This window comes from Ranitomeya imitator, chromosome 6 (genome assembly GCF_032444005.1).
Source record: "Ranitomeya imitator isolate aRanImi1 chromosome 6, aRanImi1.pri, whole genome shotgun sequence".
In the NCBI taxonomy this organism is placed as follows: domain Eukaryota; kingdom Metazoa; phylum Chordata; class Amphibia; order Anura; family Dendrobatidae; genus Ranitomeya; species Ranitomeya imitator.
Window position 1 is genome coordinate 68,025,101 of NC_091287.1, and position 19,389 is coordinate 68,044,489.

General features: G+C 46.4%; 1 protein-coding gene across 1 annotated transcript in view; it reads left to right on the forward strand.

Moving 5' to 3' along the window:
* Positions 1-1,317: 1,317 nt before the first annotated feature.
* The window catches only part of PAXIP1 (PAX interacting protein 1), a 39,225-nt gene continuing 21,153 nt past the window's right edge, over positions 1,318-19,389 (forward strand). The window contains exons 1-9 of the mRNA XM_069729743.1: positions 1,318-1,779; positions 8,416-8,550; positions 9,187-9,230; positions 9,998-10,061; positions 10,382-10,495; positions 10,586-11,227; positions 15,639-17,160; positions 17,954-18,048; positions 18,855-18,950. Of these exons, the coding sequence (XP_069585844.1) occupies positions 1,699-1,779; positions 8,416-8,550; positions 9,187-9,230; positions 9,998-10,061; positions 10,382-10,495; positions 10,586-11,227; positions 15,639-17,160; positions 17,954-18,048; positions 18,855-18,950 (2,793 nt within the window). The 5' untranslated portion in view covers positions 1,318-1,698. The remainder of the gene's footprint in view (positions 1,780-8,415; positions 8,551-9,186; positions 9,231-9,997; positions 10,062-10,381; positions 10,496-10,585; positions 11,228-15,638; positions 17,161-17,953; positions 18,049-18,854; positions 18,951-19,389) is intronic.

The window sequence follows — 19,389 nt, forward strand, 5'->3', positions numbered from 1 at the left end:
AGCACCCTAGTCTGGTATTACAGCGCCTCCACCACCACGGCGTGCCCGCGGAGATAGCGCCCTAGTCTGGTATTACAGCACCTCCACCACCACGGCGTGCCCACGGAGATAGCGCCCTAGTCTGGTATTACAGCGCCTCCACCACCATGGCGTGCCCGCGGAGATAGCACCCTAGTCTGGTATTACAGCGCCTCCACCACCACGGCGTGCCCGCGGAGATAGCGCCCGAGGCTGATATTACAGCACCACCACGGCGTGCCCGCGGAGATAGCGCCCTAGTCTGGTATTACAGCACCACCTCCACGGCGTGCCCGCGGAGATAGCACCCTAGTCTGGTATTATAGCACCTCCACGGCGTGCCCGCGGAGATAGCGCCCTAGTCTGGTATTATAGCACCTCCACGGCGTGCCCGCGGAGATAGCGCCCTAGTCTGGTATTACAGCACCACCTCCACCACCACGGCGTGCCCGCGGAGATAGCACCCTAGTCTGGTATTATAGCACCTCCACCACGGCGTGCCCGCGGAGATAGCACCCTAGTCTGGTATTATAGCACCTCCACCACGGCGTGCCCGCGGAGATAGCACCCTAGTCTGGTATTATAGCACCTCCACGGCGTGCCCGCGGAGATAGCACCCTAGTCTGGTATTATAGCACCTCCACCACGGCGTGCCCGCGGAGATAGCGCCCTAGTCTGGTATTACAGCACCACCTCCACCACCACGGCGTGCCCGCGGAGATAGCACCCTAGTCTGGTATTATAGCACCTCCACCACGGCGTGCCCGCGGAGATAGCACCCTAGTCTGGTATTATAGCACCTCCACGGCGTGCCCGCGGAGATAGCACCCTAGTCTGGTATTATAGCACCTCCACCACGGCGTGCCCGCGGAGATAGCACCCTAGTCTGGTATTATAGCACCTCCACCACGGCGTGCCCGCGGAGATAGCACCCTAGTCTGGTATTATAGCACCTCCACCACGGTGTGCCCGCGGAGATAGCACCCTAGTCTGGTATTATAGCACCTCCACCACGGCGTGCCCGCGGAGATAGCGCCCTAGTCTGGTATTATAGCACCTCCACGGCGTGCCCGTGGAGATAGCGCCCTAATCTGGTATTACAGCGCCTTCACCACGGCGTGCCCGCGGAGATAGCGCCCTAGTCTGGTATTATAGCACCTACACCACCACGGCGTGCCCGGGGAGATAGCGCCCTAGTCTGGTATTACAGCACCACCACGGCGTGTACTGCCGCCGAGTGAGGTAATTGCGCGCCAGTGACCTCTTATAACGGCGCCTTCCCCGCGCTGCCTCTTGGTTATAGGACAAGCCGCGCAGGCCCCGCCCTCTCCTCAGAATGTACCAAGTCCTTCCAAGGAGGGGAGTTTACAATATTTGTACCAGAAAACAATCCCATTTCACGACCTGTCGTAGAGCATATTCTTCATGTAGGTGTGTGAGGAGAATATGGTGGCGGGTGGGAGACGAGGCGCCTCTACAGCATTATCCGGCCCGTGGACGCGGTGCAGACGGAGCGCTCACCCCTCGGGCTCTGGTGGTCGGCGCCGCGGCGCGATCTCTGCATCTTGGTGACGGTGTGGAGCCTCCTCTGACCCCTCATTGATTCCCGCCCGAAAGTGACCGGAGAAGGGGATGTGATACACGTTACCCGCGCACAGCAGCGACACCGCCGCCACCGTCATGGCGGACACCGAGCTGAAAGTTCCGGAGGACATATTCAAGGATGTGAAGTTTTACCCCGTGGGAGATCTGGATCCTCAGGTAGAGACCGGCGGCAGAGAGGGGGCGCTGTATGCGGGGCGGGCGCGGAGTGTGAGGGGAGATCCCGGGACCTCCGTGCACCCGCGCCCCGCTCCGGCCTGGTGTCTCCGCTGCCGCTCAGTTCTGGGACGTTCAGTGCCTGCCACATAGTGATCCATAGGGAGGTATGGGACTGATGAGGCAGAGCGGCCACTTCCTGCTAAATAGTGAGATTCTGCTCTGCTGAGGACAGAAGTGGAGAAGTCTCCTGGTCCTCACTGATCCCCGCACATGATGGGGGTTATACTGTGTGATCCCGGCACATGATGGGGGTTACACTGTGTGATCCCCGCACATGATGGGGGTTATACTGTGTGATCCCGGCACATGATGGGGGGGGTTATACTGTGTGATCCCCGCACATGATGGGGGGGTTATACTGTGTGATCCCGGCACATGATGGGGGTTACACTGTGTGATCCCCGCACATGATGGGGGTTATACTGTGTGATCCCGGCACATGATGGGGGTTACACTGTGTGATCCCCGCACATGATGGGGGGGTTATACTGTGTGATCCCGGCACATGATGGGGGGGTTATACTGTGTGATCCCGGCACATGATGGGGGTTATACTGTGTGATCCCGGCACATGATGGGGGGGTTATACTGTGTGATCCCGGCACATGATGGGGGTTATACTGTGTGATCCCCGCACATGATGGGGGTTATACTGTGTGATCCCGGCACATGATGGGGGTTATACTGTGTGATCCCCGCACATGATGGGGGGGTTATACTGTGTGATCCCGGCACATGATGGGGGGGTTATACTGTGTGATCCCGGCACATGATGGGGGTTATACTGTGTGATCCCGGCACATGATGGGGGGGTTATACTGTGTGATCCCGGCACATGATGGGGGGGTTATACTGTGTGATCCCGACACATGATGGGGGTTATACTGTGTGATCCCGACACATGATGGGGTTTATACTGTGTGATCCCGGCACATGATGGGGGTTATACTGTGTGATCCCGGCACATGATGGGGGTTATACTGTGTGATCCCGGCACATGATGGGGGTTACACTGTGTGATCCCGGCACATGATGGGGGTTACACTGTGTGATCCCGGCACATGATGGGGGTTATACTGTGTGATCCCGGCACATGATGGGGGTTACACTGTGTGATCCCCGCACATGATGGGGGTTATACTGTGTGAGCCCGGCACATGATGGGGGTTACACTGTGTGATCCCCGCACATGATGGGGGGGTTATACTGTGTGATCCTGGCACATGATGGGGGTTACACTGTGTGATCCCGGCACATGATGGGGGTTATACTGTGTGATCCCGGCACATGATGGGGGGGTTATACTGTGTGATCCCCGCACATGATGGGGGTTATACTGTGTGATCCTGGCACATGATGGGGGTTACACTGTGTGATCCCGGCACATGATGGGGGGGGTTATACTGTGTGATCCCCGCACATGATGGGGGTTATACTGTGTGATCCCGGCACATGATGGGGGTTACACTGTGTGATCCCGGCACATGATGGGGGTTATACTGTGTGATCCCGGCACATGATGGGGGTTACACTGTGTGATCCCCGCACATGATGGGGGTTATACTGTGTGAGCCCGGCACATGATGGGGGTTACACTGTGTGATCCCCGCACATGATCGGGGGGTTATACTGTGTGATCCTGGCACATGATGGGGGTTACACTGTGTGATCCCGACACATGATGGGGGTTATACTGTGTGATCCCGGCACATGATGGGGGGGGTTATACTGTGTGATCCCCGCACATGATGGGGGTTATACTGTGTGATCCTGGCACATGATGGGGGTTACACTGTGTGATCCCGGCACATGATGGGGGGGTTATACTGTGTGATCCCCGCACATAATGGGGGTTATACTGTGTGATCCCGGCACATGATGGGGGTTATACTGTGTGATCCCGGCACATGATGGGGGTTATACTGTGTGATCCCCGCACATGATGGGGGGGTTATACTGTGTGATCCCGGCACATGATGGGGGGGTTATACTGTGTGATCCCGGCACATGATGGGGGTTATACTGTGTGATCCCGGCACATGATGGGGGTTACACTGTGTGATCCCCGCACATGATGGGGGGGTTATACTGTGTGATCCCGGCACATGATGGGGGGGTTATACTGTGTGATCCCGGCACATGATGGGGGTTACACTGTGTGATCCCCGCACATGATGGGGGGGTTATACTGTGTGATCCTGGCACATGATGGGGGTTACACTGTGTGATCCCGGCACATGATGGGGGTTATACTGTGTGATCCCGGCACATGATGGGGGGGGTTATACTGTGTGATCCCCGCACATGATGGGGGTTATACTGTGTGATCCTGGCACATGATGGGGGTTACACTGTGTGATCCCGGCACATGATGGGGGGGTTATACTGTGTGATCCCCGCACATGATGGGGGTTATACTGTGTGATCCCGGCACATGATGGGGGTTATACTGTGTGATCCCGGCACATGATGGGGGTTATACTGTGTGATCCCCGCACATGATGGGGGGGTTATACTGTGTGATCCCGGCACATGATGGGGGTTATACTGTGTGATCCCGGCACATGATGGGGGTTACACTGTGTGATCCCGGCACATGATGGGGGGGTTATACTGTGTGATCCCGGCACATGATGGGGGGGTTATACTGTGTGATCCCGGCACATGATGGGGGTTACACTGTGTGATCCCCGCACATGATGGGGGGGTTATACTGTGTGATCCCGGCACATGATGGGGGGGTTATACTGTGTGATCCCCGCACATGATGGGGGTTATACTGTGTGATCCCCGCACATGATGGGGGTTATACTGTGTGATCCCCGCACATGATGGGGGGGTTATACTGTGTGATCCCGGCACATGATGGGGGTTATACTGTGTGATCCCCGCACATGATGGGGGTTATACTGTGTGATCCCCGCACATGATGGGGGTTATACTGTGTGATCCCGGCACATGATGGGGGGGGTTATACTGTGTGATCCCGGCACATGATGGGGGTTACACTGTGTGATCCCCGCACATGATGGGGGTTATACTGTGTGATCCCGGCACATGATGGGGGTTATACTGTGTGATCCCGGCACATGATGGGGGTTATACTGTGTGATCCCGGCACATGATGGGGGTTATACTGTGTGATCCCGGCACATGATGGGGGTTATACTGTGTGATCCCCGCACATGATGGGGGTTATACTGTGTGATCCCCGCACATGATGGGGGTTATACTGTGTGATCCCCGCACATGATGGGGGTTATACTGTGTGATCCCCGCACATGATGGGGGTTATACTGTGTGATCCCGGCACATGATGGGGGTTATACTGTGTGATCCCGGCACATGATGGGGGTTATACTGTGTGATCCCCGCACATGATGGGGGTTATACTGTGTGATCCCCGCACATGATGGGGGTTATACTGTGTGATCCCCGCACATGATGGGGGGGTTATACTGTGTGATCCCGGCACATGATGGGGGGGGGTTACACTGTGTGATCCCGGCACATGATGGGGGGCTTATACTGGGTGATCCCGGCACATGATGGGGGGGTTACACTGTGTGATCCCGGCACATGATGGGGGGGGGGGTTACACTGTGTGATCCCGGCACATGATGGGGGGCTTATACTGGGTGATCCCGGCACATGATGGGGGGGCTTATACTGTGTGATCCCCGCACATGATGGGGGGGTTATACTGTGTGATCCCAGCATGCCGCTGGGCTTACGCTAATTGTTTATTGGATGCCATGCCGAGGTGCATACGACTAGCGCTCACAATGACACTTTCTTGACCTCCCTCTGAAACACAGTGACGAGTTTGGCCTAAGTTGCACGCAGGGCTATGGAGTCAGTAAGCCAAACAACTGACTCCTCAATTTCCCTAACTCCGACCTCCACAGCCCTGGTCACTACTGAGCATGTACATAAAGTGCGGCATAGATTCATCTCAGCTAAAAGATTAGATCAGTAACAGAACCGACATTTATACGACATTTCATAACTTTCCCAAATTCTTATGAAAACATTTACGTCACATTCTGCATTGTTCTACTGTACCAATGTATTATAGATCATAGGAGTCGGACCATTTTATACCGACTCCACCAGTGTGGACACCGACTCCACAACCTTGGCTGCACCTCACTTGTTTTATTCCACTGGAGAAAGTGTTGCAGACGTCTATTTCAGGCAGATTCCCCCAGAGAATTGCTGGGAAAAGTGTTTAAAAAATGTCATATGCACGACAATGTCCGAAAAAGATTGCACTCAATTGTATTAAAGCATGTCGGTATGAAATATGAATAGCAAAATGGCTTGTGAATATTAGAAAAAAATAATTGAGATGGTTTGCACAAAATTTGGCCAAATAATGTCTGCCAATCGGTGTCCACATTCACCCAGACATGAGCCTAAGAGAGATATTCACACACATAGGGACCCATCAGTCTTTGAGGCCACCTTGACGTTGATTGATGGGCACACATTATTTGGCCAAATTTTGTGTAAAGCGTCTCCATTATTTTGTGGATTCAAGTGAATGGGTCTTTAAAAAAAATCAAAAATGGTCATCATGTGGATGTCATGGATTATATTGGTCCTTGGGAAACGTCCATCACTTGTTTTCCCACGTCAGGTAAACTGATGCCATACTGATCGTACAAATGGAAACATGGGCCCAAAAATGAAAATCTGTTTTTTTTTGTTTTTTTTTTTTGCTGATTATGAAAAAAAAAAAACCTGATGTGCAATCGGCCTAGGCTTGATCCACTCAGTAAATATGTGATTGATTGCTAGATGTAGGTTAGAATCATTCGGCCCTTGCTGTATTCTAAATGATACTCATATTCACTGATGTCCTGGGGGGCTGGTGCTGAGGCAGAACAGTCTTATCTGAGTGTGCAGGGCAGTAGGTAATCGTCACACATGGGGCCATGGCCTCCGCTGGGATAGCTCTAATCAGGGCTGAGGAAGGTCCAGGGCTAGAAAGCCGAATCACTGGGAGTTTTACAGGTACAGTATGTGCAGATGGTGCCTTTCTAAGGCTGCCGAGTTTTCCAAGGCAAAAATGCTGGCTTCTTGCCATTTTGCTGTAGTTTTTGCAACAACTTTGCCACCAGTGTCTTTGTTTTATATATTTCAAGCCCCATTTGTAGGCTGGTAGTTGGCTATATCCATGCTACGCGCACTACAGCCACACGTTGTCCATCTGAAAATAAAATATTGATTGCACAAATACAGAAAGTAAAATACGATTGTTTGCAGTAAAACTTGTGTGATTGAAGCTCCTGAAATTTTTGTCCCCTAAGCTAATTTCTATTATGTTTCTGGGTCTGACTTATTTTAACCCCTTATTGACCGCCAATACGTCTTTTTACTGACCCGAGATATAAGAGAATAGCATCCCCATACAGGTGACAATTTGCTGTATCAGCCACCAAGGCTGTGGAGTCGGTGTCATGGAAATTGAGGGGTCGTAGGTTTGGCTTATCGACTCCACAGCCCTACCAGCCACCATCAGTGTTTGCACCATCCATATCTGTTTAACCCTTTATATGTTGCTGTCAATAGTGACTACATCATATAAGTGATCAACAGAGTGTGGGGGCTTCCTTTGTAACCCCATCGGCACCCAGAGATCATACTTGTGCAGTCCTGATGTTTGCCATGGCAATTCACAGCAAAATAGTGGCCTTAGAGCGTCTCCCGGCTGTAGTAACCTGTTCAGAAGTTACCGACATTTAGATGGTAAAAATGCACTTTCATTCCTATTATGCCACTTTGCATTAATGAAAATCACCTGAAGGGTTAATAAACTACCTGACTGCAGTTTTCAGTATGTCGGAGGGGTGCAGTTTTAATCACACTTGGAGGTTTTCCAATATGTATACCTAACATACTGTATCCTCACCCATCCCTTGTAGATTGTGAGCCCTCGCGGCAGGGTCCTACCTCCTGTACCAGTTGTGACTTGTATTGTTCAAGATTATTGTACTTGTTTTTATTATATACACCCCTCCTCACATGTAAAGCCCCATGGAATAAATGGCGCTATAATAATAATAATGTAGGACCCCCAAAGTCACTTCAAACCTGGATAGGTCTGTAAAAATAATTGTAAATTTCCTTGAAAAAACGAAAAATTATTGCTACCTTTTTAATACTCTTAAAAGGCTAACAAAATAAAATAACATTTTACAAATGGTGCCGATTTAAAGAAGACATGACGGAAATGTTATTTATTAATGTTTTTCTGTGGTATGACTATCTGGATTAAAGGGATAATTAAAAGTTTGAAAATTGCCATTTTTGTTTTTTACATTTCTGTCAAATTTCTGATATTTTTTGTAAACAAACACAAAACATATCGATCTAAAGTTACCATTATCATATATTATAATGTGCCACAAAAAAAAAACAATCTCAAAATCACTGGGATTTGTTGAAGCGTTCCAGAGTTATTTCCATATAAAGTGACATTGGTCAGATTTCAAAAATTTGGCCCGGTCACTTAGGAGTTAAAGCTGGGCTTTGGGTTCCTGTAACTCATCTATGAACCTTTCTTTACAGGTTGTGCAGATGCTGAAGGCTGGAAAAGCCAAAGAAGTGTCTTACAATGCTTTAGCTACACACATTATTGCGGAAGATGGCGACAATCCGGAGGTTGGGGAGGCTCGAGAGGTCTTTGATCTTCCTATTGTAAAAGTAGGTGATGTCGGCATTCACATCTTATCCAGTAGTCATTTCTGTCCTGTGGTCCCTTCCGGTTTTTGGCTGCAGTGGTCACGTGAAGAAAAAAAAATTGCTGGCCTCGATGATTCTAGTGTGTTCAGTGCAAAACCGCTGAGGCCAGTGATTGACTGACTGCAGTGGTAACATTGGAAAATAAACTTACTGGCCTCAGTGGTAATGGTAGCAGGTATGGAACAATATCACAGAGTTGGGTGATTGGCTGCAGAGGTCATGTAGATATATGTGAATCACCGCAGGACAAGTAAACAAAGATGATCCGGGACCTCCGAAGGGTGTGTGCTGTGGATTGAGCAGACATTGGTTTTCATTATGTTATTATTTTATCATTTCCTACTCTCATTCAAATTCTTTAGATTGTCTACAGATCCCACAACAATCTTATTAATTTGCCAATAAATATCTTAATGTCACTATTGAGATTTCAGGCGTTAACGCTGCAGTAAGTCAGTGAGTTTCGGGCCATCTGTACAGATTTGATTGTTATACATAGACATCATTTCACAGTATATTTGAAGCTGCGATAAATGTGACCCGCCTTCTGTAGTCTGCGATAAATCTAATTAGTTTTTTTTTCTTCCCATCTTCCAGCCCTCGTGGGTCATTTTATCAGTTCGTTGTGGAGCTCGTCTACCGTATCCTTTGAATTACTGTTTTATATAGTTTTTCTTATTTTTACTTTTTAGTTTCTCTTCCTTTTTAATGGTTTATGATTTGTGCTTGCTACAGCTTACCTGTTAAAGGGAACCTGTCAGAGTTTTCATGTATGAACTAGCGATGAGCGAAGGTATTATCAGAGTGTCTTTGACGTGCTTGAAAAATATGTTTGAGTTATCACGCCTGAGTGTCCTGTGGCTGTTCGACAGATGCAGGGAATACCTAACAAACGGCTAATCCCTGCCTGTGTTGTGGCTGTCAAACAGCTGCGAGACATTCAGCCGCCGGGACTCGAACATATTTTTTGGGCACGCTGAAGTCACTCGGTTAGCACCCAAGCATGCTCGGATATCGCCTTATCAGAGCAGGTTCGCTCATCCCTAGTATGAACCAATACCACCAAGTTCCTTAACGCCTGTGCTCCATTCTTGAAAGTTGTATATTATGTCCTGACGCCCCTGTATATCCCAAAAAAAAAAAAACCTTTGAAGTGCTAAAGCGAGGAATGCAAATTTGACCTCGGACCACCGCTTTAACCTTACTGAGTAACACCGTGTGCTTGAGTTCTCAGCAGTGGGACATTCAGGCACCAGGTGGTTGGGGGGGGTCTCAATGATTGCCGTAAGAGGATAACCACATATCTTGCCATCTACACGTGTAGGATATACTTGGCTTCTGACAGAGGTGTTGTAGGATCTGTGCATTTCTCTTATTTTTAAGTTCATTCCTTAATTAAAATAATCAGTGAAAATGGCTTTTCTCCAGAATCGGGACAGATATTTTTTGGTGTTACGGCTTGTCTGTCGCAGGTTTGTGTAATATATCTTTATTAACCAGTGTCATTTGTAGAGTGCCGCTTTTTTCAGATACTGCTGTACCATACCTGTGTAACCCATAGGCTTTCATGTCTGACCGACCCTCAAAGGTTTAATGTGATAAGTTATCCATAGGATAAGTAATAACTTGCTAAACGTTGGGCGTCCAATTGTTCCATTCATTTTCTATGTCGGGAGGCAGAGAGGTGGGCTCTCCAGCTTCAGGAGTTGAGCCCCTACCACGAGATGTCATTTTAGAATTATAGAGTTGCATTATGATTTAAGATTGTCTGTTACTCTTCATTTTTTGTTAGGTTTCGCCTGATGATAGAAATGCCCTTTGGGCACTGATAACATTTTATGGTGGGGACTGTCAACTGAGTCTTAATAAGAAGTGCACTCATCTAATCGTTCCTGAGCCAAAAGGGGTAAGAACAATTTTCGGTTGGTCTCATTCTTTCATATATGGTGTGATTTCATTTTTTTTTTACGTTACGTCGCCATTCATTTCTTCTCAGACCAAATTTGAATATGCCTATCAACGTGAGAACATAAAAATAGTCGCCCCAGACTGGGTGGTAGACTCTATATCCGAGAAGATCAGAAAAGATGAAGAGCCATACCACCCGCGTCTCACATACTATGAGGAGGAGGAAGAAGAGGAGGATGAAGAGGAAGAAAATGAAAGGGACTCCCAAAATGCAAGTGGCGATGAGGACAGATACTCTTCCAAATCTAGTCCGGCATCATCACGAGAGGGATCTCCTCTGCGTGATCAGGAAACTTCTCCCAAGCGTAGCATGGCAGCGAAAATTAAAGAGGAGCTGATGTTTGATGACTCCGATGACTCTTCACCGGAAAAGCAAGAGAGAAATCTGAACTGGACCCCCGCAGAGATACCACAGATGAGTACTGCAAAGAGAAGGCTGCCTCAGGGCAAGGACTCGGGCCTGATTAACTTGTGTGCAAATGTCCCGCCTGTGCCAGGGAGCATTTTGCCTCCTGATGCCCGAAGTGGTTTGCTCTCATCGGTCCCTGGGACAACAAGTTCAGAAAGGCCGGATATTATGGCTTTTCGTAGTCCAGCAACAAGAACACTTAGAAACATCACAAATAGCGCTGATATACAGCAAATAAATAGGCCATCAAATGTAGCACACGTAAGTGTCAATGATACTCTTGTGTATAGTACGTGACGTTGGTTAAGCAGCCTCTTTTAAAAGGCATCAGGCTTATGATTACCGCTCAGTGGGCAGCATGAAGTAACGACAGAGACCCTGATATCATGGCTGGATCACTTTATATTTTTATTGGTAGAAAATATATATGAGCATACAGTAATGGTCAATGTAATTAACTGTACACCTCTAGTATAAATCATTAGGAAAAAAGGGGGTGCAGAGATGTGAACTAAATGTTTAACCCTAAATTTTGTTATATTAGATTAAAATATGACATCTATTAAAGGAAAAGACTTAAATTAGACCTTAGAAGAAGCCAGTAATTTGACGAAACGCGTGTCGGGCATTTATTTATTTTTCTTGCAGTGCTTCTTCTCATTTATTAGCTGCAGTGGAAGTCAAATGCAGAGTCCTCCTATTTTGACTAATGCCTGTGCCCTGCTTTCCCGCGGGTGATTGACCACTTTATCCTTGAGCACAATAGAAGGAGAAACTTCTCAATCAGTGGCAGGGGAACCAGGAGAACGCCAAAGACTCCCACCACAACTAATAAAAAGAGAATTCATGAAAAGTACTGCAAGAAAGAAAGCAAATGACCTCGCAATGGAGCCAGACTCGCCATTACTGCAAGTAGGTCCTGTCCTGTCCAGACACGCACATTACTATCTGCAGATATAGTGGTCATCTGGGGAACACAGAGATGAATTTGTACCCTCCCCGCAGCCAGACATAGGGGTTGTGCAGGGATCATTTACTCACTGCTCACTAATAACTTCTCTGCACTTACACGGACAGCCTGGTCTGAACACATGCTGCTGAGCAGACTGCGGAGTGATTACATAGTCCAATATAGACGATATACAATACTCCAGATTCCATGTATTGGAAACTTGTTTTGAAAAGTGCAGTAACATATAAATGCTTTAAAAAAAAATAGAATATTTTTATCACTGAAAAAAATGGAACATGAATGAACAATAGAGAAACCTAAATCACATCAATATTTGGTGTGACCGCCTTTTGTCTTCAAAAGCACATCAAAGCATCCCTTCTAGATACTTTCACACTGTATACAGTGGGGCAAAAAAGTATTTAGTCAGTCAGCAATAGTGCAAGTTCCACCACTTAAAAAGATGAGAGGCGTCTGTAATTTACATCATAGGTAGACCTCAACTATGGGAGACAAACTGAGAAAAAAAAATCCAGAAAATCACATTGTCTGTTTTTTTAACATTTTATTTGCATATTATGGTGGAAAATAAGTATTTGGTCAGAAACAAAATTTCATCTCAATACTTTGTAATATATCCTTTGTTGGCAATGACAGAGGTCAAACGTTTTCTGTAAGTCTTCACAAGGTTGCCACACACTGTTGTTGGTATGTTGGCCCATTCCTCCATGCAGATCTCCTCTAGAGCAGTGATGTTTTTGGCTTTTCGCTTGGCAACACGGACTTTCAACTCCCTCCAAAGGTTTTCTATAGGGTTGAGATCTGGAGACTGGCTAGGCCACTCCAGGACCTTGAAATGCTTCTTACGAAGCCACTCCTTCGTTGCCCTGGCGGTGTGCTTTGGATCATTGTCATGTTGAAAGACCCAGCCACGTTTCATCTTCAATGCCCTTGTTGATGGAAGGAGGTTTGCACTCAAAATCTCACGATACATGGCCCCATTCATTCTTTCATGTACCCGGATCAGTCGTCCTGGCCCCTTTGCAGAGAAACAGCCCCAAAGCATGATGTTTCCACCACCATGCTTTACAGTAGGTATGGTGTTTGATGGATGCAACTCAGTATTCTTTTTCCTCCGAACACGACAAGTTGTGTTTCTACCAAACAGTTCCAGTTTGGTTTCATCAGACCATAGGACATTCTCCCAAAACTCCTCTGGATCATCCAAATGCTCTCTAGCAAACTTCAGACGGGCCCGGACATGTACTGGCTTAAGCAGTGGGACACGTCTGGCACTGCAAGATCTGAGTCCATGGTGGCATAGTGTGTTACTTATGGTAGGCCTTGTTGCATTGGTCCCAGCTCTCTGCAGTTCATTCACTAGGTCCCCCCGCGTGGTTCTGGGATTTTTGCTCACCGTTCTTGTGATCATTCTGACCCCACGGGGTGGGATTTTGCGTGGAGCCCCAGATCGAGGGAGATTATCAGTGGTCTTGTATGTCTTCCATTTTCTAATTATTGCTCCCACTGTTGATTTCTTCACTCCAAGCTGGTTGGCTATTGCAGATTCAGTCTTCCCAGCCTGGTGCAGGGCTACAATTTTGTTTCTGGTGTCCTTTGACAGCTCTTTGGTCTTCACCATAGTGGAGTTTGGAGTCAGACTGTTTGAGGGTGTGCACAGGTGTCTTTTTATACTGATAACAAGTTTAAACAGGTGCCATTACTACACGTCATGAGTGGAGGAAAGAGGAGACTCTTAAAGAAGAAGTTACAGGTCTGTGAGAGCCAGAAATCTTGATTGTTTGTTTCTGACCAAATACTTATTTTCCACCATAATATGCAAATAAATTGTTAAAAAAACAGACAATGTGATTTTCTGGATTTTTTTTTCTCAGTTTGTCTCCCATAGTTGAGGTCTACCTATGATGCAAATTACAGACGCCTCTCATCTTTTTAAGTGGTGGAACTTGCACTATTGCTGACTGACTAAATACTTTTTTGCCCCACTGTATATGAAGGAACCTGGCAGGCAGGTTGTTCATGTTGGAGAACTAACCACAGATCTTCTGTGGGCGTTGCTTGTGCAACCCAGACAGGCTCGATGCTGTTGAGATGAGGCTTTGCGGGGCCATAGCATCACTTCCAGGACTCCTTGTTCTGTGCAATAAGGATTGTTCTTAATGACATTGGCCGTATGTTTGGGGTTGTTGTAATATTGGAGAATACATTTCGAGAAAATCTGACTCCTCCATGATGCTATTGTATAATGGATAACTATATGCCTGTATTTCTCGCCACTGAGGACATCCTCAATCCTGACCAACTCCCCCAGCCCTATTTGTCAAAATGCATCCTCAAACTTGCAAGGACCCTCCACCATGCTACACTGATACCTGCAGACGCTCATTATTACTCCAGACTCAGCCCATCTTCAACAAACTGCCTTCTGTTAGGCCTCTTTCACACTTCAGTCTTTTTGTTTCTGTCAAAATCCGTCCTTTTGTGAAAAAAAAAACGGATCTAGCAAATGTTTCTGCTGGATCCGTTTTTTTCTCAGACTTGTATTAGCGATGGATTGTGACGGATGGCCTTCCGTTTCATCCATCCGGGTGGAGACAACGGACATAGTAACGTTTTTTGTGAACGTCGGAAAGTCAGACAGTGACGGATCCTGCACCGTCCGTCGTTGGCTATAATGGAAGCCTATGGGCGCAGGATCCATTGCTGCCCGTCTTTGCAACACTTTGACGGATTGTGACTGATTGTAAAAAGAAAAAAAACTGTGAAAGAGGCCTTGCAGGCAAATATTTCACATTTGATTCACTGGTCCAGAGCACCTGCTGCCAATTTTCTGCACCAGTTCGTATGTGTTTCTGCATAGTTGAGTCATTTGTCCTTGTTTCCATGTCAAAGATATGTTGTTTTTGGCCACACTGCTTCCATGAAGACCACTTCTAGGCAGACGTTTTGAACAGTAGATTGATGTAGCTGTGGTACACTGGTTGTTGCCGGCTCTAAGCTGATGGCACTGATGGACATCTTCCAATTTTGATTGAAAGTAAGAATGTGGTTTTCATCTCCTGCACTTGGTAGCCTTGGTCCTTGGCTTATCACTGTGTCTACTGTCCTCAATGTTGCCCCTTTTTTGGTAGTTCTTTTAAAATAGATTGTACGGCACATCTTGAAACCTACTTTGACATTTTTGCCTGAGAGCCACCTTGTTGATGCAGTAGAACTACCTTCTCTTGTTGCTGTCCTCAATCTTGCCACGATGAATGACCTGTGGCATGAAGCAGTCTTCACACAATTAGCTTTGTATCAAAGTTTGGATGTTCCTCACCCAGTTTTAAGCATCCTATACAGCTGTTTCTGTTGTAGCTCATGAGTGTGTTTTAACCTACATATGAAAATGATGATCATTATCACCCATCTGGTATAATTGGTTACTTATATACTTGACTATAATCTTATAGAATTCCTGCAGTTGCTTAAGTGTACCTAGATTTGATGCTGTTTTGAAGGAAAAGGGTGGTCTCAGCAATTACTGATTTGATTCTATATTTTTCTTTTGTTCATTCGCTTTGCATTTTGCAAATTGATAAATGAACACTTATATTTTTACTTTTTTAGCATTTTTCTACAGCTGCCTAAAACTTTTGCACAGTACTGTGTATCTGTATGTATCTCTTCTTGTCTCTAACTTGTTCTCATTCTTCGTAGCTTTTACAAACGCTCTCTGCTTCCACCAAAAACTTAGAACAAGGCAGCCATCCCCAGCAAGGACATCCAAATGCAGTGTTGTTCAATCAGATGAAAACCCTGACACCAGAAGCTCAACAACTATTACAGCAGCAGTCCCACCAGACCCCGCAGCAGCAGCACCATCCTCTTGTGCAGCTTCAGCCTCAGCAGCTCATGCAACTGCAGCAGCAACAACAGCAGCAGCAAATCACCCAGCAGGTTTTTCCGCAGCATCAGTTTTCACAAGTAAACCAACAGCAACACTTTACTCAGTTGCAGTTCTCACAACAACAGATACTTCGTCCACAGCAGCAAACCATGCAGCACTTCCAACAGCAGCACGCACTTCAGCAGCAGCTTCAGCAGTTGCAACAGCAGCAGCAGCTTCAACAGCAACAGACACTACAGCAAACACTTCAGCAGCAAAATATACAGCAAATCTTTCAACGACAGCAGACTCCTGGACAGCAGCAGACACTACAGCAACAGCAGACAATTCAGACGTCTATACAGCAGCAACAGACACTGCAGCAGAACATTCAGCAACAGCAAACTCTTCAGCCTGGTATACAGCAGCAAAATCTTCAACAAAGCATTCAGCAGCTTCAGCAACAGCAGATACAACATTTAACATTGCAGCAAAAGCAGCAACTTCAGCAGCATGCTATTCAGCAGCAGCAAATTCAGCCTCATCCGCAGTTACACACACTGCAGCAGCAGCAAATCCAGACTCAAGCTCTACAACAGCAGCAGATTCAGTCACAGGCAATCCAGCAGCAGATTCAGCCGTCAGCCATTCAGCAGCAACATCAAATGCAGGCACAGTCCCTACAGCAGCAGCAAATCCAAGTACAATCCCTACAACAGCAGCAAATACAAGCCCAAACTACGCAGCTGCATGTACAGCCACAAGCCCTTCAGCAGCAGCATCAAGTACAGGCACAGACGCTTCAGCAACACCAAATGCAACCACATAATATTCAGATTCAACATCAAATTCAGAATCAAACTCATCAACCGCATCAGATTCCCTCACAAATGCTCCAACCGCAATCACTGAATCAACAGCAATTGCAGCAGCAGCAACAAACGCTTCAGCTTCAACAGCAGCAAATGAAACAGCAGCAACTTCAACAACAAACACTGCTCCAACAACAGCAAATTCAGCAGCAGCTGCAACAAGCTGGGCTTCAACAGCAGCAAATGCCGCAGACTCCGCAATCACAAATTCAGCAGCCAGTGACGCTGCAACAGGCCCAGGTTCAGCAGGGGACCCTTACTCAGGCTCCGCTCCAAGCCCAACAAGCTCAGCAGCAAAAACACAACCTTCAGCAGTTGCAACAGCAACTCCAACAGCAGCACCTCCAACGTTTACAGCAGCGGCAGATGCAAAATCAGACTCCACAGCAACTGGGGCAGATACAACAAGTGCCACCCCAGACACCTAGTCAACAGCCACCCCAATCTCAACAACTTCACGGACACGACCCATCACTGGATAGTAAGCTAATTAGTTTCTTTTGTAGTTTTAGTAGAGGTGGTTTTACTATACTTATTTATTTATATAGCACCATTAATTCCATGGTGCTGTATATGAGAAAGGGGTTACATACAGGATTATAGATATCGTTTACAGTAAACATGTTTACAGTGACAGGCTGGCACAGAGGGGAGAGGACCCTGTCCTTGCGGACTTACATTCTATTCTTAAAAGTTTCCCTGCACTACAGCAACTCCACTAATCTCTGTATGTATGTGCCCTATTGCTATAATTCTCTAATTGGGCATGCAGCAGAACAATAATTTATTTTACTTAGTATTTAGCCTTCATGTTCCACAGTGCTTTACATACATCATAGTCCCTGTCTCCACTGGACCTAACAATCTACAGTCCCTATCAGTGTGTCTTTGGATTGTGGGAGGAAATTGGAGTACTCAGCGGAAACCCACACAAACACAGGGAGAACCTATAAACTCATTGCTCGATGTTGTTCTCTGTGGGATTTGAACCCAGAGACCCAGCGTGGCAAAGCAACAGTGCTCTTCATACAGCTCTTAAATATTCCATCCATGAGATAACTCTGCTTGTTCTGTCTCGGTCTACACAGTTAATTTCACAAGTGAGCTACAGAAACAGCTGTATGTGTGCTACAATCGCTAGTCTTGATAACTGCAATATTTCCAGATTTGTTTATTTTTTTGTTTGTCACATCAAGACCCAATTATAATAAATACTTGCTTGTCATTGATGCATTATTCCCGTTTAATTGATGGGTCTAACTTTGAATTTTCAGTTCCTGAAGACTACTTTTTGATGGGCTGTGTGTTTGCAATCGCTGATTATCCAGAGCAGATGTCTGATAAACAACTTTTAGCAACTTGGAAACGGGTAGGTTTAGTGTGTTTTGTGACTCCCTTTTTCAATGTCTTACATGGTTTCACTAGCATTTCTACTAGTTTGTGGTGGCGTTCACTACTTGTAATTTTTGCTTTTTGAAATACTTATTTTTTTTATCTAAACTTTTTGAAGACAAAAAGTATATGCTTAATCTATTGGGTTTTGCCTGAAAAAAGTGTTACCCAAGACCTGCCATAATGGAGTCCTCATAGCCACATCAATCCCAACATTTTTCCTGCACAGTGCAGCTCGGACGGAGCTAGAATGGCATCCTAGTGCCGTTAGATTTTGCAGAGTTTCATCCACCACTTGGATCAACATTGACCATAGTTCCATGATTTTTCATGGACCACTCGATCTGCAAAAAATTAGACTTTGGAACTCTTCACAAGTCTGTCATGGGTATTAATTCTATCTGTGGGGAAAAAAACTGATAGTTTGTTACGTACAAATTATGACATGTGAATGATGCCTTACTTACACCACAGCGTCTTCAATATGTCGGAGTACCAGAAGTCCTGAGAGTGATATCTGATTTCCCACAATTTGTTAATATAAATAATTATGCAAAAAAAAATGAATTTGTTACACAAATAATTACATTTTTTGGGAAACCTAGTTTTCTAATCTGGATTAGACAAGAAACATAACGTAGTTCTATTAGTAAAAATAGGATTCTGCTGAAAACTAGCAATCAGCCAAAACACAGTGCCACCAGGAATTACACAAAATGTATATCGCTAACCTGTAATGTGACCGTATATTTAGGATATAACTTTGTTTTTATAAATTTGCAGATAATCCAAACGCATGGTGGTACTGTGGATCCTACGCTAACCAGCCGCTGTACACATCTCCTGTGTGAGAGCCAAGTCAGTAGCATGTACGCCCAGGTAGGTGGTAATGTGACTGAATACTTCCACCCACCATATTGACTTCTTTACTGTTGCATTAGTTAACCCACGGGTTTCCGAGATCACCTACGTGCACTTCTGCTTCTCATCCGCAGTTGGGCAAAGTATACTGGGAAAGTGCGAGACACAATTTGTCTGCGCAGGCGCAAAATTTCCCACTGCGATGAGTATAACGCAGGAGGCGTCATCCACATCCAGGACAGTTAGGGGTGTAGTGGTCCGAAGCTGTGCTCAGTGGACATAGAAAAGTGAGGTGGGGACACAGCTGAGCTCCTGGGTTACACAGAAGATTTCTTTAATGTTACAGTCTTCAAGGTTGATTTCCATCATTAAAGCCTCCACTCAATAGGTGATAACTTGCAGACTGGTTGGAGTTCATGTGATTTGGCCACCAATGATCTGCAAATTAGCCTAGCGG